At 41.6% G+C, this 22,185-nt stretch overlaps 1 protein-coding gene across 1 annotated transcript; it reads right to left on the bottom strand.

The window, feature by feature from the left end:
* Positions 1-6,718: 6,718 nt before the first annotated feature.
* On the bottom strand, positions 6,719-21,734 carry aimp1a (aminoacyl tRNA synthetase complex interacting multifunctional protein 1a). The gene is made up of 7 exons (XM_008422459.3): positions 21,580-21,734; positions 17,597-17,727; positions 14,842-14,955; positions 12,773-12,934; positions 11,723-11,931; positions 9,011-9,179; positions 6,719-6,993 (listed from the first exon to the last, which is right to left on the bottom strand). Coding segments are annotated over exons 1-7 (954 nt in total). The 5' UTR covers positions 21,582-21,734; the 3' UTR covers positions 6,719-6,826.
* Between the last annotated feature and the right edge of the window lie 451 nt (positions 21,735-22,185).

Consider the following 22,185-nt stretch of genomic DNA (forward strand, 5'->3'; position numbering starts at 1 on the left):
TTTTATCTACAGGGAGCCAGTGGATGAGTTTCTCTAGATCTTGCCGGGACATCATTAGTCCTCTAATCATGATAGAAGGCCGACTTTGTGACTGTCTTTATGTGACTCTGAAGGCTCAGGTCAGAGTTCAGGCTGATCTCTAGTTTCCAGCTGGAATAACTGAAGCTGTGTGTTGACTCTAGATCTATAACTCTAGATTGTTTCTCTTGATCTGGAGAAAGTTTTGTCACTCCCACACAGTTGTTGTTCTAGTACCTGGTCAGTGATTGGGCCGTTCAGAGTCACCTGCCGACATCGTGTTGTAGAGCTGTGTATCGTCTGCGTAACCATGGTAACTAATCTTTGCTGTTATAACCAGAGCTAGTGGTAGCAGGTAGATATTAGGAGGGAAACTGAACTTTGATGATCCCCACATGTGACTTCTGCCTGTTCCGATGAGAAGCGACACACAAAGAAATCCCTGATCGTTAGGTCAGGCTGGAACCGGTCCAGTACTGGACCGGATTGTCCGGCCCAGCTCTGCAGTCGCTTCAGTAAAATGTCACGGTCAACACTGAGGTCCAACAGAACCAGAACTGTGGCTCTCCCACAGTACTGATTGGGACTCAGTCGGTTCTTTTCTGCGGTCGCCGGTTTGGGTCATTCTTAAGCAAGGTGCTTTATTTTAAGACCAAGCTGATCCCGGATCAGCGCTGAGGCTCAAACCTTCTGGCTTCTTGTTCCTGAGTCATCTCTGAAGACAAACGAGGGGAGTAAGGTTGCAACTCAAAACACATGTCTCAGCAGCTCTTTGTGTTCTTCCTTTCTCTGGCATCAGGTCTGCCATTTAATGAGACTAACCACATCCTTATTTAAACTCAGATCTCTGTTTCCAATCCAGGCTTTCATCACTTAAGTCATCGATAAGAGATGGAGATGGACCGACCCGTACGGATCAGTATCACACACAGATCAGATAAGCATAAAGAAAGCATTTTCTTCAGCTGGATAATTATACAGTCATATAATACTTCCTGCTGCGCTGCATCCTCTTACTGCAGCTATTTATACGGATCTAAATTCTAACTTTAAAACAAACGTTTTATCAGGCTGCAGATCAGTTTAATAAAAAACACTTTGCTCTTTGTTAAAGAAAGCCACAGTTTTACGTCAGTTCAATTTGTAACCTAATGGATGGTTCTGCCCTCCTGTGGACGTTGCAGTAAATGTCAACGTCTCAGTCAGTAAATGTTTCATTGGTTTCAGCTGAAGGATGAAGTGAACTTTGACCCTTCAGGTTCATTGTGAGACTGGCTGCTTCTGGAGATTACCATCCAAAATGATACATGATGCATGGATGACATGAATTATGACAACATAACTTCATCCTTTGGGATAAATAAAGTATTTTTGAATCGAATTTATTTGAATATCCTTCAAACTTTGTCTCTAAGGTTTCAGACCTTTTTGAAATCTTTCATTTGGATTATTCACGGTTTCTGAAAGTTTTTCATCTTTTCTGGACTCTAGCTGCTCATCAATCGATTTTCAGATCAGTAATCAATTTTTTATGAATTCAGAGACACCAAGATTCACAAACAGAATCTAATGAAATATAAAAAAATCAGTTTAGTTCAGTTCAGCATTGGGCCAACAACGTATAACATGTTACGGGACTTTACTATACAAATAAGTGCATTTCCTCATACAGTGAGACAGATTCATAACACGGGTCCAGATGGAGTAGATCCAACAATGCATTCAAAGATCTGAAGTCAAACGCGTTGCAGCAGTCCCTCATTCAGAGTCAAGCATGTGGTGACAGTGGAGAGAAACCACCAGCTTTTAACAAACTCATGTTCAGTACGAGACACAACCAGCTGGAGGATGAGAAAGAGAAAAGCAGGTAGAAGAACTGGAACCAGGAGTACTTTCTATGACAAAGAAAACAAGTGTTTCAACAAACCAAAGGCAGCAACAGGTTCTTCAGTGGATTTGTCCAGAACAGAAACTCTGCTAAACACCGAGGCACCGGCCAGAGGCACGATCTACGGAAAGAAAAACCAAATCAGGATGAACCCCGAATCTCACCCCTGGCATTCTGCAGAAACAAAGATGGATGGATGGACAAAGAGGACAAAGTTAATGGCAGCTACCGCTATGTCAGTAAGGTTAAATGTAAATCTTTCAGTTACGTAATCTCCCACAATTACAACTTGCAATAAATGTCATCAAAACTTTAGCCGTAGTTTACCGCAGAGTAGTTATACTGACAACATGATGAAGCAGCTCGACCTTCTTATCCCTACAGTGAAACAAAAACTCGTCATTTGAGGCCCTGACATGTTCACTGATATTTGGTTTTGAGGCATTTTGAGCAGGAGACGGACGTCTGCAGGTGTTTTTCTGATTTGAGAGATTCGCTTACTGCTTTGTAAATAATACTGAAGATGATTTGAGAAAAGCGCCACTGAAAAAAACTGAAAAACGAATCACTAGTTTTAGAAAATAGCTTTAGAAAACTAAAAGAAAACAAACTTTTCTTTTAGTTTTCTATTTGAAAGACCCTGGAATGTCTCAGTCTGCTCTGTAAACATAAATCTAACATGTTTGTTTCTTGTTGATTGCAGCAGAAACCAGCCGGTCGCTTGTTTTAAGTCAGCCCATGAAGCCATGCTTCCCAGATGGCTGATCGCTGTTCGGAGCTGCCAAACAGAGACGCTTCCTCACGCCGTGTTTGTCCAAAGCTGTTTCAGCGCCTCGAATTTCTATTTCGGTCTGTTTGAGATACAGATAAACGTGTCTCATGTGTGAAACCAGAACTTTAACTTGTCTGCCGCGGCTCATCACTCGGGTAACAGATTTCCTTCGGTTGAAGAAGAAGCTTAGATAATTTGTTCTTCGTGAACGTCGCTGAAGCTTCAAACCGCAGAGCGAGGAGGATGAGAGTCGCTTCTCTTTCAAATGCAGCCAGAATCCGTCTGCAGAGGCTCATCTTTCTCTCAACACGAACCAGCAGGGGTTTCATCCCTCAGCACGTCCGACCCGTCATCCAACAAAGCTGTTGTTCTAATTGTTATCATTTGTTCCGCGTTAGTTCGGTCCAGTAAACATGAGCATCGTGGTGAGGTTTGCTTGGGAAAATTCCTACCAACCGTCTTCACTGTCTGCTGCTGCTGTTGTCTTTTAAATCACAAAAGTTTTAAAGATTAACCTCTAATTTATTTGTCCTCTAGGCTGTCAGAGTTTTCTGTACAGGACTCTCTGTACTGGCTTCAGTCTTAGCTAAACAGGAGCTTCTTCAGTGGAGCTGACAGAAATGATATGTGGTGTAATCCAGGGTCCAGTCCTGGGTCCCCTCCTGTTTTATACCTACACGCTCCTGACAGCTCAGATTATAACAAGAAATAAGTTATCAGCTACGCAGATGATGCACAGCTCTACATGTCACCAGGTGACTCTGAACCATCCAATCACTGAACAGATGCTTAGAACAGAACTTTCTCCAGATGAACAGAAAGTTTTTCTTTGTCCCTAAAGAGTAAAGACCCAGAGTCAGCATGCAGCTTCAGTTGTTACACCGGGAAACTAGAGATCAGGCTGAAATCTGGCTGTAGTGATGAACTCCGACCTGAACCTTCACAAGATGGACCTCCAGGATTGAAGGTCCAATCAAGATGTAGAGAAACTCATCCCTGTGTTTATGTTGTACTCTTTGGACTCTCCTTCATTTACCTGGGTCTGTCAGCTTTTGGGTTTCTAGACATCCCAGGCCAGCAGGGGACACTCCGGAGCTGCTTTTACCTCAATCTGGCCATAAAAGTTCATTTTAAAACACATTTAAAGAACAATCTGAAGTGAAGCAGAAGTGATGAACATTTTTAAAAATGCTGGAAATTTACTTGAACGTTTATTGTTGCTTTATTGACGTTTCCCCTGATTCTCCAAACTGAGATCACAGTGAGTTGTGCCGCCTACTTAGTAACTTAAACAACCAGGTAAGATACTGCCTGCTCAGGATTATATCGCACAACCCCACTTGAAAGGAAAAGAAAAAAAGCGGCTACTTTAACAATCCCTTTGTGCAATCCTCCATGAGTTAAACCTCTTATTTTGGTTTACACAACATACACACTTCCCTAAGTGAAACTAAAACATTCGGTCGCATGAACCAAGCTGTTGTTTTTGGGGTTTTCTTCGACCACATGAAGTGTTGCAATGCAGATGAGAGTTTACTGCATGTTTAGAAAATTCATCTCAGAACTGTTTGGACTCATAAATCTCAGCCCTGCCATCCATGTGTTATTATTGGATTTCCTTTTTCCCCTTTGTTTTAGGTGGTTCTGAGCAACCATGATGGATTTGGTCTTTAATTATATTTAGCAAAGGGAAAAATATATTTTAACAGCCATGCATGAAGGAGGAACCATACAAGTTGAACTTCTGGAAAAACTCACCAAGTCTGTGATGTGACAGCAGAGCCCAACAATAAAAGCATGATTTGGTATCTATGGCTAACACAGATTTTATTTTATTATTCCCTATCCGATGCTAGGACATGATGAAATGCCATTCGTGATTAATATGTAATTTCCATTTCCGAGGCCAAATTGCTTTTTAAAAAACATGAAATTAAAGAGGAGGTATTTATTGAAAGACATCTGGGATAAAAATGATCTTATTTGGATGATATGCATCTATAAAGATTTTCATATCAGTGTAAATCTTGACGGCTTCAGGACCTTTGCATGTGTGTATGAATGTTGCTTCTCTTATTTTTCCACAATGCTTCAGTTATTTCACACCTACAGTTATGAACCAAACAGACTGACAAACACTCCACACTAATTCATATGAAGAAAATATTCATAGGCAGAATTTAAATTTCATTTAATTACTTCTGCTGCTTCTGTTTGCTCTGGGAAAACTTTTCATTTATAATGTAGCTCATCTGCAAATAAATGCCTTTCTGGATACATATCAGTGGAACAGCTCGGTTGGTTAAAGACTACAGTTTATTTATCATTTTATTCACAAATTGGAAATTTTTTACGCACATTCCCAAGAGACGTTGGAATTCCAAGTTGGAAAGTCGTCGGTTTCTCATATTCCATCTGATCTCCATAACAATCCTGCATGCTTATAAAACATGCAGTTGCACAACAATACATAAAAAATATTTTCTTCCTTTGGAAATAATTGATCACAAAATTTCTTGAAACTTCTAGAAAACTCAGCTGAAGAACCTCAGTGTGAGAACCGGTTCTACTCGGTCCGTTTTCAGTTCGATTTGTTTAGGAGAAACAAATAAAAAGTGGCCACCAGAGCTGAACGGAGATTTGGATTTTTTTTTATGATAAACAGGATTTATCACAAATTAGATGTACCTGAAAGCATCAGGGCAGTACCAGTCCATTTTGGACTGGGCAAAGCTCCATGCCGCCGGATTTGGACCTTGGTTGATTTTTCCTCCAGTACCAAAGATAACCAGCTATAACCAATACTGGGATATAACCACCTATAACCAATACTGGGTTATAACCAGTTATAACCAATACTGGGTTATAACCAGCTATAACCAATACTGGGTTATAACCAGCTATAACCAATACTGGGTTATAACCAGCTATAACCAATACTGGGTTATAACCAGCTATAACCAATACTGGGTTATAACCAGCTATAACCAATACTGGGTTATAACCAGCTATAACCAATACTGGGTTATAACCAGCTATAACCAATACTGGGTTATAACCAGCTATAACCAATACTGGGTTATAACCAGCTATAACCAATACTGGGTTATAACCAGCTATAACCAATACTGGGTTATAACCAGCTATAACCAATACTGGGTTATCCTTAGATGGGAGTAATTCAATTCAGTGTAAACCCAAAAGGTTTGACCCAAATCATAGTTAAAAGGTAAAAACTGAGGCAGTAGGTAAACTTCTGCATAAAAGTACAAATAAATAAATAAATCTAAAAAAAATGTTCTTGGAAAGTTTTCTGCCATATATTTAGCAAATAGAACTAATTTTAGTAAAAAAAATAGATTGATCTGATTTAACTTCAGGCAGTGAGGAAAAAATACCTGTGCCTTTTTATTCTGTGGTTTAACTTTCAACCGGACATCTGTCTTATAGAAATTGTTGAAAGTAAATCATTGGATTAAACTATATTCTTGTGTTAAAACATTTTTAATCTTCCATTTTATCCATCCATCCATCCATCCATCCATTTTCTGCCGCTTATCCGGGGTCGGGTCGCGGGTCTTCCATTTTAATTTAACCAAATTAAAATGGTTACATATTTAAAGATAATTCAGATTTAAATTAAGCTGCTGAAATAAAAATATCTCCAGGCTTCCTGTATATTTCTGCGTCAGGTGCCACGGAGTCGAGGCCGGCTTAGAGTCCATCATCACAGAACAAAGCGCTCCGGTTTCAGAGATCGTCTAAGTATTGCAACAATTACGGTATGAGAGGAAATTGAAAAGATGGGACACAGAGCCATGTAAATAATCTGAGCCAACAGCCCAGAGACTTCTCCCTGGTCTCTTTCATTAGGTCCTACAGCCTGAAGATCAAAGCCCAATCAGGCTGATGTTCCTCAGGAGAGAAGACTTCATGCACAGATGCTGCTGTCCTGATTACACTTTATGGGCCATGACTGGATCCAGTTTGGAGGCGACAGTGACGGGACAGATTCTTGGGACACACAAACTCAGCACAGCTCAATCCAAATGCTTTATTAAACATCTTAAAAGCATTTCCTCTCATTCATCACCATTTGCGGTCATCGGCAGAGTAAACACCGAGCTATTCCAGGCAGCTCCGCTATTTCATTTGATTCCGCTGTTACTCATAGTTTGGGCTTTGCACACTCCCTTCCCGACCACTTCAAAGGCGGCTCCCTTGTAGGTCGCGACGCAGAGGTCGTCGGTGCGCAGCTCAGGCTGAACCTGCTCCCACACTTTCTTTTTAGGGTTCAGCTCCTTGTCTGGTTCACCTGAAACGGAGGAAAACAAAGTCTGAACCCGAGTTCTCCTGAAGCAAACAGCTGCTTCCAGAACCTTTTTCCCCTCCTTGTGTAACCTGCAGAGAACACAACTTCAGTACACTTAGTTTGACTTTCCGTCATGTTCCATTTGAGCCTTGGCCCCATAAAAACGCCTGTTTGTTCTCAGCGGTAATCTAAACCATGGAAACCCGAGTTGATCTCAGGGAAACGGAGAGGTGAGGTTCTCATTCCTCCATTCTGATCATCTTTAGCATCTGTCAAAACTCATGCAACCGTGTTTCATTTCTGGAGGCTGGCTTGCAGCTAATCAAATCAGAAGCTTGAAAGAGCTTCTAATTGGGAACTTGTGTTGATGTTTGGGTTCCAGCAGACATCCTCGGCCGTTTCAGGGAGCAAAAGTGAGCTGCAACCGCTCACCTTTTGGGAAATGTGAGTAATTAGACACACAGTGTGTTGGCACTGCAGGGTTTATTGGGGAAAAGAAAGTAAACAGGAGGTGAGCAAAAACCCTCTGTGTATTTTTGTTGTTTTTACAAGAGTCTTAGAGGGATCCAATTAGTTGAACATGTTGGCCTAAATATGCTGTAATTTTCCTATTGACTAAAGAAATTTCAGCTTAAACAACATGGCAACGTCCGTGTGTGTTCAACCTGAGGCTGCAGTCACATGCAGAGGCTGTTACAGTTTTTATATGAGAACATGGCTAAAGAAGGGACTAGGAGCCAGGAGCCATAGTGTGTAATAACTTTTATTATTAATCATTAAATCATTCCTCTAAATAAATTTGTCCACATGTAAAGTGCAAATTTAAATGCTGTTTTGCAAACTTGATGTTGGCTAAACATCGAAGTTTTGGCTTTTTGGAATTCTTCTGAGATATTCATGCTCTTATTTTGAAGTCCGTTTATGCAGCACTTCCGTTTCCTCTGCTGTCCTCTCTTTTCTTCCAAGAAATTTTACTGAATTATTTTATTTTGTTTGTTGTAAAAATGTAAACAAAAGAATAAGGGATGCAGAGAATTCAATACTTACATGAGCAAACAACCAGGAGTGTTAATGAAACAAAAACATGGAAAAATTCACATATATGAAGTTTTTTTGAGAACCTTCACCTTGTTACTGTTGGAGGGTATAAACGTGGCTGAAATTAGCGCTTTAGCTAAATTCCATGCTGGTGTTGCTCTTTAGCATTAGCTTTCACTGAATGGCATGTTGGTGCTTTAGCGATAGCAGAACTAATTTGTATGATTAGGGCTTTAGGGTGAGTGCAACAAACTTTTTGGCTAACGGTGCTCACTACTGGTTTTCATCTTAGTAGCCCAGACTGATGACATCTGGCCGCCCTTCCTGCAAACTCACAGGGCTGAAGTCCAGAGATCTCTGTCGTCTTAGAGCAACTACAAGTGATGCTTCCTCATGTGTTTAGCATCAGCTGAAGAGAAGAAGAACAGCCTGAAGGGATACAGTTGGAAACGCAGGGATCATAACTTCCTGGTTAAGAGTGTGCTCCTTTTCTTAGAAAGCTTCTTATCCCACAACCTCAGCTGCATTCCTGCTCCAACACCTGAATTAAATGGAGGAATTCCCTCATCATTCCATCGCTATTGAATTCAGGTGTGCTTGGAGATGGGATGCACCTAAAAGCTGCAGGATGGTGGGCATGGGCACCCTGCTGTCGTCTTTGCACGCTGCTTTAATAGACAGGAAGTTAACGACACGTGGTTTCCTTTCAAACCTCATTCACTTGGATCAAACCTAAGAGAAATAATTAGGACGCTCATTTCCTCAGCAAACTGCAACAAGACGGTCAGGTTACAGTCTGAGCGACGACGGCTGATTGGCCGTTAAGCCCAGCAGTCACAGTTCATTTAAACAGGGGCAAACAGAACCCTGAGATGGGCTTAGAGACCCGTTCTGTGGCGTCTTCAAGCGTTCAAACTCATGATGTCATTTCTGCTTTAATGGCGCCCCTCATTTCCTAAAGATAGGAATGAATGACACACACCTGGAAAGCCTTGGACACTGACTCTGTCCCCGGGGACGGATCCGCTCGGAGGGTCCAGGATCTCCACTTTGTCTGGCGAGCTGGCACACATGACCATGGCCTGGGACACAACGCCTCTCATCTTGGCCGGTTTGAGGTTACACAGCATCACCGCCATCCGGTTCTGCATCTGCAGGGGAAACCGAGTCAGAAGGTGAAATCTGGATCCCAGTTCTTCGGTTCTGTCCGCGGCCCGAATCAGGAGAAACAAACAGGAACTCAAACATTCCCAAAAAATCCTTCATTGAGGCAAAGACAAAGCATTTCATAAAATAATGTTATCTTTTCAGATATCACAACATAAATCTAAAACACTGATGTGTTTTCCTCTGTGGGCAGTTTTGGCAGCATAAACACCCCAGATATTCTAAACTGAGCAGTAATTGTTGAAAATTCCCCAAACACTTCTCCCAATATCATCCAGTCCAAGTCCTGGGATTAAGACTTAAGTCAAAGATTTATTTATGGTCAGCAGGACAGACATAAAACCAGTGATGTATCACCTCCCGTCTCTGACTGCTGGTAGCCGGACAGATTGACGGTAATAAGCTGTTTATCTAAATCTATTCACCAGGATGTCAAACAGGAATTTACCGACTGATCCGCAGACCGATGAGGACAGAAACGGTCTGCAGTGTCTCTGCAGCGACACAGAAAAATATTATTATAGAAACAGAGAAGATCACATTCTTTTGGCAACAAAAATACTATTAAATGAACCAAAAAGTATCAAGAAAGTGTTCCAGTGACAAGAACTGTCCCACATCCCAATAATACGAAACAAACTATTATTGTTAATTTTGATTAATTAATTACATAGATTGTAATTCATACATTTTTAAAAATGAAATTAATCAAAATTAATTTGTATTTTTTTTATAAAAATAATGTGATGGATGACAAACTTATTTAACTTATATGGAGTTAAATAAGTCCCAGCGTGTCAAACGGATCGGGAACGCCGTCTTTCACTCCACAAGGTTTATTTAGAGCAGCGGTTCTGAACCGTTTTTGAGGTATCGGACCCACCAGCTTCATATGCGCATTCACTAAACCCTTCTGCAGTGATAAATAAAATGTGATATTTTTTCCCCCCAAATTCAGGACATAGGGGTGACTTTGAGTCTTCGACAACAGTTCTTCAAAATATAGTCAGTGTTTTCAGCAAAGTTGAGCTGAAAGTCCAGGAACGACCCAAGGTATTTAAAATGTGCCACAATTTCAACAGTTTGGCCATCAAGAGAAACTGGAACCACTTTAAGGTCTTTAGGTGTTTAAATTATTTAATTAGCTCTACATTCTTAATAATAAATAATAAAGACTTTGCGTATTCTGATTTAGTAATGTAATTATATCAGTTGTGTTACCACCCCCACGCCACTGGAGGCAGTAGAACCCCGAAAAGATGCGACTAAGAAGCAGATTTAGAAGTACAACGAAAGCTACAGAATTTGGTAAAAACTGTGAGCTTTGCTGAAGTAAATAAAGACACAAGTCTAAATCCATGCTGAGTGGAGCTCCTTCAATGTAACGTGATCCTCTGCAGCAAGTGATGGCAAAGCGCGGCGTCATCACGACTTTACACAAGTGTGTCTTCACCTCCGCGGCAGAGGCTCCGCCGAACCCCTGGGGTTCGATCGAACCCAGGTTAAGAACCACTGATCCAGAAGAAGCACTTCCCTCTGTGAAGGCTGTTTTCAGTGAGAACTGCACCAGCGTCAACTTTAAAAGCTGATTTATAGCTAAACTGTTGAGGTTTGTATCAAACGAGCAGCGAGGAAGAAGTTGGCTTGTGGCTGTCATCTCACACACACTCGCTCAATAACTGTTCTGACACTCGCTTGGCTCAGTGCTGCAGCTTCATCTATAAATAATGTCTTCCAGTAACATAATTATCTCGTCATATCGTCACATTTCCTGTCAACATGTTTTCAACACAGAGACCCGGATGGTCAGCTGTCCTGGTGCCTCTGAAGGAATGTTGTTATTGCATTCTAGGCCATAACATATTTTAGTTTTATTATTTGTTTATTTGAATTTTTAATATTGTATAAAATAAGATAAAGTGGTTAAATAAAAAATGTGTCAATTCGTGTCAGAATATTTAACAGATTACTAAAATAATTTTCACTTGCAGCGTTTATATTCATCATAGGACGGAATCAGAATTTGTCTGTACGTTTTGTATTCATGTCAAGTCTGACAATAGATGCATATATAAATAAAAACCCTAAAAGTTCAGTTAGGTTTTGTTTTCGCATCATCAGCAGCCCTCACCCAGCCGCCCCGTGGCCAGCTCTCTAAGCCGTCCTGGTTGTGTGTCGACACATCACTGCATCCTCCCAGGAGACGACCAACAGATTTACCTCCAAGTGTCTGATTTGTCAACGTTTAGAGGTTTAATGAACAATAAACTGCATAAAATGTTCAGGTTCCTGCTGGAAGTGCAGAAACTATGGATGCAGACATGCAGAGCCAAACCCGATTTATTTTAGACCAACATAAACGTTATAAAGGATACTTTAGTACTTCAGATTTACTAAATTACTTACAATTCTTTATTTAATACTTTCACATCCATAAACTTATCTGTTCAAAGCAGTTTGGGTTGAATCTACATAATAAATTAGAGTTATGATAATTTAAAAGCTGTTATTAAAACGAGGATCCGACCTGTTCCAGAGGGACGTGCTTGACCAGTCCGCTGACCACGGTCCGGGGCGCCGCCTCGCCCACATCCACCTGCTCCACATACAGGCTGTCGGCGTCCGGATGCTTCTCAGCCGTGATTATACGGCCAACACGCAGGTCCAGACGGGACACGTCCACCTTGGCGTCCTCCTGGCTCGGAGCCGCTGCCTTCTTCTCTGCTTTCTCACCTCCTGAAAGCAGAGAAACTCCATGAAACCAGGCGGTTTGCAGGAAGGTCAGGTTGGTCTGACTGTGGCCGAAGACGAGCAGCTGGGGCCGATTTCATGCTCTATAATTGTGCATATCAATACAAATATTTGTTTAAAAAGATGAATGGCCCCCAAACTGATACTGGCCTTATGAATATCACAGAAATTAAAAACCACTTGAAACAATGCAGGACATTTTCGTTGGAATCTGATTAAATTTCCTCCCAGAACTGGAACCAGACCGGATTGATGAATGGCCGGAGGACGGCCTCGAGTTAACCTCAGCGGTTCCTTTTCCAGGATGATAATCAGAACAACGTCTCCACCTGAACACAGCCGGGGGAGAGAAGGTCTTCCAGCACAAATTACACCGAAATGTGGAGGCTGGGATCTTCAGGATGGGAAAGACGTCAGAAACGTTCAGAATGAGACGCAGCAAACAACGAACAAAACCAAACATCACCGACTGAACGCCGGGACTTTCCCCGATTTATGTTCCCACTGATCCCAGGCCTTTACAACCCAGATATAATGTTTAAACCAAATACACTCGGTATGAATTGGATGAACAGATGAACGAACAAATGGACGGAGCCTGTAACAATCTGTTGCCTGATCATAAATCTGAACATTAATAAATAAACGTTACATTTTTAGCTCTTATCTTCTTTGATCTTAGAATCTCTGGATGTTTTGTTTTCCTTCCTGGAGTCAAATAGAGGAAATAAAACCAACAGCAGCTGAGACCATTAGTCATTTCAGCCATAATCAATCATCTCCACTGATCAATACCCAACAACCTCCTCCACTTTTCTCCACCAACCTTTTTTCTCCTGCTTCTTCTTCTTGGGTTCGTCTTTGGGTTGGGGGTTCTGGGCAGCAGTGGGCGGGGAACCAGAGGCTGGAGCAGCAGACGGTTTGGGAGGAGCGGGCTTCGAACCCACATCGGCACCGGCGTCACCCGTCGGCATGGCGATGTCCCGCACTGCAGGGAGAACAGCAGAGACGGTTCAGACGATCCGGTCCAGACAGTCCGGTCCAGTCTGGTCAAGTAGTCCGATCCGGTCCAGACAGTCTGATCCGGTCCAGTCAGTCCAGTCCGGTCCAGACTATCTGGTCCAGTCTGGACAGACAGTCCGGTCCAGACAGTCCGGTCCAGTCAGTCCGGTCCAGTCAGTCCGGTCCAGAGAGTCCGGTCCGGTCCAGACAGTCCGGGCCAGTCAGTCTGGGCCAGTCAGTCCGGTCCGGTCCGGTCCAGAGGCGGCTGCACCACCCGGACCAGCTAAATGACCCAGAGCGGTTTTATTTACTCAGGCAGTGGGAGGACGGCCGCCTGAAGCAAACACTCTAAATGACAGCGTGTCGCCGCTGATGGAGAGGAGGGCAGCGAAGACGGAAAACAACGAGCGGCGGCCGGCGCTCCGCCCTCCAGGAGAAATGACCCGTCATTTGGGGCGCCTGATGTTTGAACTACCACAACATGCAGAGCCGGAGTCGGACAAACATCGGTCTGCAGGAACGCCTCCGTCGCCACGATGCGTTCAATTACCTTAATTCTATGTTAAGATCTGAACTATTCGGTTTACTAAAGCTGCAGGCAGAAGCTTCAGGTCTCCTGTGTTTTTCTGACAGTTAATAGAAACTTACTTATTTGGAAAAAACAAAAAAGACGAACTACTCAACTTTTGTGACTCTTTGATGCACTGGAGTCGATCAGAAACCCACCGATAGTCGACGAAGGAACAAACACGAACACTGGTGGTTAGTGGTTTAATCCTTTTAGTTTGAGGAAATTATAGATTTAGGACTTTAAAAGAACTGAAGTGATGCAAACTTTGAGCCGAGTTGGTGACATGAGTTTGAATCGTCAGGGTGTGGTGCTAGAAAAATCACAACCTGTTTTCATGAGCACAGCCTGTAAAATTTTACTGTAAGCTATGCATATTGTTATTTAGTTGCTAAGCAATATTTTTTCTTAAACTGACCCAAAATATCACCAGATTTGGGTTAACTTCAGTCATAAACTATCCTTCAAACAGTTCACCCTCTACAGTTAAAGTTTGGATGTGAGAATTTGGGGTGAGGAGCGCTGCAGCACCCCCTGCTGGATGTCAAGACATGCGCATGTAAAAGTAACAGAAATGCACCAACGCTCCCCTGTTGGTGTTTATGATAACTTAGTGATGAAGTTGTTTTGTGATAAATTCTAAAAACAGCAAAGACTCTATGGAGTTGGTAAAACAAGTGGGAGGAGGAAACACCGGAATTATAGAAATTCAGCATTTTTAAAACATGAATGTAATTTTATAGAAAGAGCATTAATTAATTTATCTTCCCAGATGACATAAGCTAACGCTATCTGTTTAAATGTTAGCCTCACATCAAGGCCTTGCTCTCAACTGGATAAAAAAGTGTCTAGTATTTTTGCATCGAGTTTGACATTTTAACACGCCGTCAGTCACCATGTACTCCAACCATTCTGACTTGACTCCAGATTTAAAGTTACGGAACAAAGTCGGGACTTCTCTGTGAACTGAAACCCTGTTTGATCACAAGACGATTTACTGAAGCAACCGATGGATAATTTCCCTGCAGGGCACTGAAGTCGGGTTATAAAGTTAGTCTTTTAAGCTCTAAACCAGATCAGAGGAGCCCTGACAGTATTTATCTATGTGTGATTGAGCTAAGCAATCAAGCGTGATCCCGATTGGAAGAACGTTGTGTCCAGTGTGTTGGAACACATTCCTGAAGATTTCCAATTTTACCCAATTAAACGACTTATTTCTTCCAGACCGATTTCATTCCCGCAAGTCCCTAACGGAAAAGGTCGACGAATGTGAGATGCACAACTACTGGCGGACATGTTGTCCTCATCAGTCCAAGTCAACATACCCCCTCTCCTTTTTTCTCTCTCCAGCAGCTGTTTCTTCAGCTCCTCGATGTCGTTCTTCAGCTTGGCGTTCTCCGCCGTCAGTCTCTTCTCCTCTCTCACGCTGGACTGGACCGCTGCAACAAAAACACCCTTACATATATAAATTACTTAGAAGGGTTTGTGTGTCAAAATAAAAGTTGTTCACCTTCAATTCAACCTTTTTCACTAAATAATAGACGTGGAGAGCAGAATGAGTCCATTTTCAATCAAAAGCTGGAACTTTTCTTTCTAGAAAAATCTGCACTATGAATCTAAATTTAAATAAAATCACGATTTTGCACACATAGAGTATGTTGTGATGCTTTAATTTAAATTAAAATGAGAGGGAGATCATATTTCCGGATCTGAATCAGAGCCCACCGCCGCCTTGGAGTGGTGTGAAAAATTGTTTGCCTCCTTCCTCATTTGCTATTCTTTTGCATGTTTGTCTCACTTCAGTGTTCTGGAACATCAAACCAATTTAGATACTAGCCAAAGACTACACAGGCAAACAGGAAAGTCAGTTTTTAAATGAAAGTGTTTAACCTGCATGTGTGGATAAAAACAGCCTGCATGGCAGCAATTCAAGATGAAACCACTGCTGAGAAAGAAGAACATTACGGCTCGTCTCAGTTTTCCAGAACATCTTGATGATCTCCAAGACTTTTGGAAAAATAGTCTCTGGACTGTCGAGACAAAAGTTTAACTCTTTGGAAGGTGCGTGTCCCGTTACATCTGGTGAAAAAGTAACACCGTATTTTAGAAACGGAACGTCAAACCAACAGTGAAACACGGTGGTGGCAGTGTGATGGCCTCCAGTTCTCCAATGCACCCGAATTACAACAATTCTGCAAAAACCGAGAGGCCAACTTCAAACCGGAAACAAACTGAAACTTAAATTTATGACGATGACCAACGTCAATTTGCCCATGTAGGTATTTAGGAATTTTTTTGTGTTTTTGTCTTTTTGGCTGTATGAAGGTAAAGTTTGTTCATGTCTGTTTAAGGCGCAGGGCTGCACAGTGGCGCAGTTGGTAGAGCTGTTGCCTTGCAGCAAGAAGGTTCTGGGTTCGATTCCCGGCCTGGGGTCTTTCTGCATGGAGTTTGCATGTTCTCCCTGTGCATGGTGGGTTTTCTCCGGGTACTCCGGTTTCCTCCCACAGTCCAAAAACATGACTGTCAGGTTAATTGGCCTTTCCAAATTGCCCCTAGGTGTGAGTGTGTGTGTGCATGGTTGTGTGTCTCTGTGTTGCCCTGCGACAGACTGGCGACCTGTCCAGGGTGTACCCCGCCTCTCGCCCAAAACGTTGGCTGGAGATGGGCACCAGTACCCCTCCCGACCCCACTGAGGGAAAAAGGGTGCAAGAAAATGGATGGATGGATGGATGTTTAAGGCGCTGCGCTGTGTGTACAGTCTGAAGTCACATGACTTCACCCCATGCAGTCTGTAAGAAGAGAAAGAGACAGTGAGGCTGAGAAAATGGAAAATCCGTCAAATGTTGATGTGCCGGTAGAGTCGGTCGAGGAGGGAGAGGAGGGAGAGGAGGGAGAGGAGGGAGAGGACGGAGAGGAGGGAAAGGAGGGAGAGGAGGGAAAGGAGGGAAAGGAGGGAGAGGAGGGAGAGGAAGAAGATGAGGGAGAGGAGGGAGAGGAGGGAGAGGAAGAAGATGAGGGAGAGGAGGGAGAGGAGGGAGAGGAGGGAGAGGAGGGAGAGGAGGGAGAGGAGGGAGAGGAAGAAGATGAGGGAGAGGAGGGAGAGGAAGAAGATGAGGGAGAGGAGGGAGAGGAAAAGCTTGTTTCCAAAAAATGGGTTGTCAATAATTTGTCAAACATTTTTGGTTTAACAAAAATTAAAATATTTTATACTGTTCAGTTGTGCTTTTTTGTTCAGTAACGCTGAACCACTAAAAGCCCAGACTTTCTTCATTTATTTATAGATGCTGCAGTTTTAAAATCCTTTAAAGAAGAAATAAGAACAATTGTGAAAAACCAGTCCGTGTCATGGCACCATGCATCTCTCCTACTAAAAGGTTCATGAAATGCTGCACATTGTCTCTGTATAAATAAGAGACAATGAATAAACAGTGTGAAGGCGACCCGCTCCAGGTGAGCGGCTCCTGGCGAGTTGCTCTCCGGGCGAGCCGCTCTCCGGGAGACCCGCTCCGGGAGACCCGCTCTGGGCGAGCCGCTCCTGGTGAGCTGCTCCGGGCGAGCCGCTCTGGGCAAGCCGCTCAATGCATCATGACATTTCACCCAGTAGCTCAACATTCCTCCAAAGCTGGAAAGACTCAAAGCCAGTTGTCACAAACACTTTACTGCAGGTGTTGCTGCTGAGAGCGGCCCAACCAGTTACTGGTTGGTCTGCAAATTCTTAAAAAGTCTGAAATTCATGTATATAAAGTAAAGGCCTTTAAAATGGACAACATGGACGACTTTCAAACATTTCTTTGGAGCTACAGGTCCTAAATTCCTTCATAATGGTCTTAAAAATCTTAAGCTTGAGGTGGTGAAACCTGCACACACCCTGTTTTCACACAGGATCATGAAGGTTTGGATTTTTTCTTGCATAATAATAAAGACATTCTACGTTTCCTTGTATTGTCTTTGATTAATATTTAAATCAGTTTGATGTTCTGAAGCACTGAAGTGGGACAAACATGCAGATAAAATCGTGAACGGTGCAAACAGTTTTTCACACCATCACTGTGTTTGCTAACGTGAGGATGAGCGTCTTACAGGTTTTCTCCTTCAGCAGCTGGACCTGCTGCTTCAGGAACTCGATGATCTGATCGGCCTCCGCCGCTCGCTGCTCCAGCCTCAACAGCGGATTGGGAGTCGACATCTTGATCAGGGAGCGAGCGACAAACCTGGAAGGAAACAGAAACAACAAACAGCCGTGTTTATGAAACAAGATGCAATCTGCAGACCAGAGGGCTGAACGTGCTTCAAGAAAAAAACAAAACAAAGTGTTTTGAATTGTAGTAAACAGCGGCGTTCAGTGAGGTTAGAGTCGCAGTGACTCCAGCTGTGTACAAACAGAAGCGGAAGATGAACATTTGAGCTCCAAAGCCGACATTTTAGAAGAGCTTCACCACAGAGTTCAGGCAGTCTCAACAAAAACAGGAGGCTGTAGTCTCCTGTTGTTGGTCAGACTGCAGGATACAGATCATAACTCAAATATGGAACATGAAGCAGAGAAATACATTTGTGCAATTAGCTGTCAGATATTAAGACAAATGATGAATGCAATAATATTGGTGAATTTTGCCACAATAAGGAGACGATTTGTAATAAACAGCAATTAGAGCTGTGCCACAGATTATAAATAACATCCAATTTACAATTTGAATCCATTTCTTTATCTCACTTTCTTTTCTAAAGAAAAAATTACAAATGACAGAAAATATTTAGAAACATTTTTAATCGCAGTCAGACTTAAAGCTAGTTGAGACGTAGCTGGATATCTGGGAAATTAATGCATTTGTATGCGTCTTGGCTTTTCATCCACACAAAAACTCCACTAAATATCATTAAAATGATTATTTATAAAAACTCAGACCAAAGTGGATATTTGGGAAAAAGAAGACGTAGGATCCTGCGCATAAATAATGCACCAATATGTCCACATAGTTGCTCTCTGGGATGTTTCTGGATGTTTCCCCAGATCTGAATCTCTCAGGTCTGCAAATAGTTCCTTTAATTCAAGCTTGGAGTTTCTGTCAACTATTGGACCCGATACAGACAGGTGTGTGTGTGTGTGTGTGTGTGTGTGTGTGTGTGTGTGTGTGTGTGTGTGCGTGTGTGCCTTTTCGATTCAAGTCCTCCAGCCAGTCAGCTGAATTTACCACAGGTAAGCTTTTTGCAATAAATCAAATAACAGCAAGCTCAAATAAAATGAGCTTGATAATTTACATTCTGATGATTAATATCTGAAGAGCAGTTTTGTTTATAGAGGAAACATAATCCAATTTATTTATGGTTTCTGTCATGCGTGCTTTTTATTTCAGCTATATTTATCGTTTTTGGTTGTTGGGTTTTATTTTCAATATTTAAATATCTTTCAGTTCCAGTCTTAAGTGTTCTTTACAAAATTAAAGTTTATTGGTCTTTGAGAGTGTGAATTTGCCATGTTATGCCAAATATTAATATATTATTTGAAAATGGTCTCAAAACAGCAATTTATCATCCAGCAGAATTTGCTGCGGTGAAAAGCCTGAGCTCTATTTAAGCTGCAGAAACATTTCCAGGATGGTCAGTGGAAACTCCAGTCTGAGCTTCATCTCAATGGGCATGAAGTACAATATTACATAAACTTTATTTCTTGGCTTTCTATTTTTAAGAGATTTGTGAAACACTCAAAAACTTAAATCCACATCGTCCTGATGGGGTATTTGTGTATAAAATCTTGAGGAAGAGATTAATTTAATACAATTTGTAATAAAGCCGGAACAAAATGTGTGAAAAGTGAAGCAATGTGAATGTTTTATAGATGCACTGTGTATGTAAAATAAAGTTCTGGAGAAATGAGTGTAATAATTAAAAACGTATCAAGAGCAGCGTTAATTCAAAGCTACAGATCAGTTTGACTTTGGGGAATAGAAATGAATAGACTCCGAGTCGGGGCGGAAGAAGTTTTTCCGATGCTGCAGCGTGGAGCAGAAAATGTCTCAGACATATTACAGGAAAAACAAAAGCTGGCTGGAGATGAAAACTGAGGAAATTAAAAACACAGAAGGGCTGGAGTTGATCAGATCAGGGATCAAAGCAGAAACCGATCTGAATTAAACAGCTCCAGTGGTGAAGACATCATAAAAGAAAGAACGAGTGAAGCTCTGAGCACTAAACTGTGTATTAGGTATTATTAGTTGTTACTGCGCAGCTAAAAATCGGCCCACACAGACGGTTCGGATTAAACATGGAAAACTGCCACATTTATTTAGTGTTTTCTTGCCAGGATGTGGAAGTGTTTCCAGCTTTATGGTTCACTTTCTGAGAAGAAACAGTCAGTAGGAATGCACCAAACAACCTGTTTACCAGGCAAAATGGAGACGGAGAGCCAGCGCCACCTACAGGCCGCAGGAGGCTCAGCACATTTTCAGTTAGAAGAAGCCAAGAGTCAGACTGGCCTGGAAACAGGAGATAAATCCGGCTGTCCTCTAATATCCGACACTTTTAAAACATTTAGGAGTCATGTCATTATCAGCATGATTCATAAACTGATGTAATGAGTTCAGGTCATTACGACTTCCAGGTTCTGTCTGCAAAATCTAAACTCAAACTATAACTTCGTTTTATATGTGTCCATGCTCTGTCACAGCTTAATTAGCTCCTCGATATTTAACCAGGAGAACATCTAAAACCATCAACTGGGGCTACATAATATATCACTAACATATTGTAATTGCAAGATCTTTATGGTGAATATTCTTATAGAAAAGGACTGTTTGGGGTGCAATAATTGTTGGTTAATATATGTTAAGTTGTGTTTTCATGCTAAATGTAATATTTAACCAGTAGAACAGAAATGAAATGACATCAGACTAATGTAGCACCTTATCTCTTTACAATAGACGTGTTCTGATACAATATCGGAAATCGGTCCAAAATCAGTCAAATGAGTATCAGAATATATCGATCTGCATGTAAAATCTCCGATATAAGCACACTGATAAAAGCACCCGCTCCAGTATTTAGTCTGCTCCATGATTTCCATCCTGCAGCAGACCCAAATGGATAATATTATTACATGGGCCAGTTGTTCTCATACATATTGTGGTCAACTGCTGTTCTCTGTTTGAGTAATATCACTTGATCAAGCCTGTTCTAACATTTCACATAATATATCACTAACATAGTATGTCTGTATGATTCGTGCTGATACGATAATGTGTCAGTATCGGCCGATACTGAAAGCTGCAATATCGGTATGTTTAAAGGGAAAAGTTGTATAGAGACACCTCTTCTTTACGATGGCAAACTACTGGATTGTAGTCACATAATTCTATGAGAGGAAGTCTGACAGAAGGTTCACCGGTGCCACCAGTGAAGTGTCTTACCAGGGACACGAAAACGTGATGGACGCGATGAGGGACTGGAACCGGCAAACTGACAGCAGGAGGAACTACTGCTGAAATAAACTGGGCACAATCTCCCAGTTTATTTCACGACCACAAACGTTCACACCAAACACAAATGTCGATGTCAAAGATGCCAAAGGTTACAAAGAGACGGAACAGGTTAGAAACGGCTAACTGAAGAAGAAGAAAGAAGAAAACGGGCATAAATCGCACCTGATATTGTCATTGCAATATTTGCCAATATTATCGCCATTAATCTACCCTCATTTATGGTAACGTTACATAAAACATGCAGCCAGTTATGATTTCTGAAAGTTTTCCGTGAAACTGAAAGTAATGCTAACAAACTAATCATGTTTATATTATACTATCAATTCTTACTCCTATTATGACAGATGAAACTAAATAACAGCTCATATTATGGCGGTATTTTGTTTATTATATTAATTAAGTTGGAACATTTCCTCAGCAGGCTGAAAATATGAACTTCAGTCAATGTTGCGTCAGTTAAATCAGCTTCTTTCACTTTAAACTGCATTTAGAACTGATAATAGTTAGCTGGACGTTACAAATGGCTTATCATATACTACAGTAATTAGTGTCGTAACCAAGACAAAATAAAAACAAAAACACAAAACTTACATGTACCACTGGAATCCCAACACGTTTTAAGGACAGCGGGCGCTGCACAGTTAGCCTCGTACTGATTTACTAGCAGGCATGTCGGAGGAAGCCCCGCTCTGCTAGGGCCCCAGCGTGTGTAGATCTCCACACTATCCGGATGAGAAGGAATTTCCACAGAGAGGCGTTTCCTGCGCACATCCGGATGCTGTAAAAATCGATGATTGCTGATTGACTGAAGGAGGCAGCGGAAGTTGCCTGCTTTTCTTTTGTGTTTGAAATCACACCAGTTAAATAAAATTGAAATACAAAAAAAAAAAACATGTTATGATGACACTAATTTTTTTCATTCACAACTTTCTGCGGATTTTCTTTTGTATGTACATGTATTTGCTTTGTCTCACAAAAATAACGTCACTCAGGGTACTAATTTCTCTAAAACCCCTCCCATCTGAACAGGTGTTACCATGGACATACATTATATTATGTCTATGAATGTTACACCAAAGGGTTTTTTCTAATTTTCTCAAGTTGATTATCTTCGTCTAGAATGTTTGTGTTATTTAAACAAGTCCGAAATACGACTCACTCTAAATGTTTTTATCCAAGTCTAAATTTTAAATGTTT

The sequence above is a fragment of the Poecilia reticulata genome, chromosome 1 (genome assembly GCF_904066995.2).
Source record: "Poecilia reticulata chromosome 1, P_reticulata-male-v2, whole genome shotgun sequence".
NCBI lineage: Eukaryota > Metazoa > Chordata > Actinopteri > Cyprinodontiformes > Poeciliidae > Poecilia > Poecilia reticulata.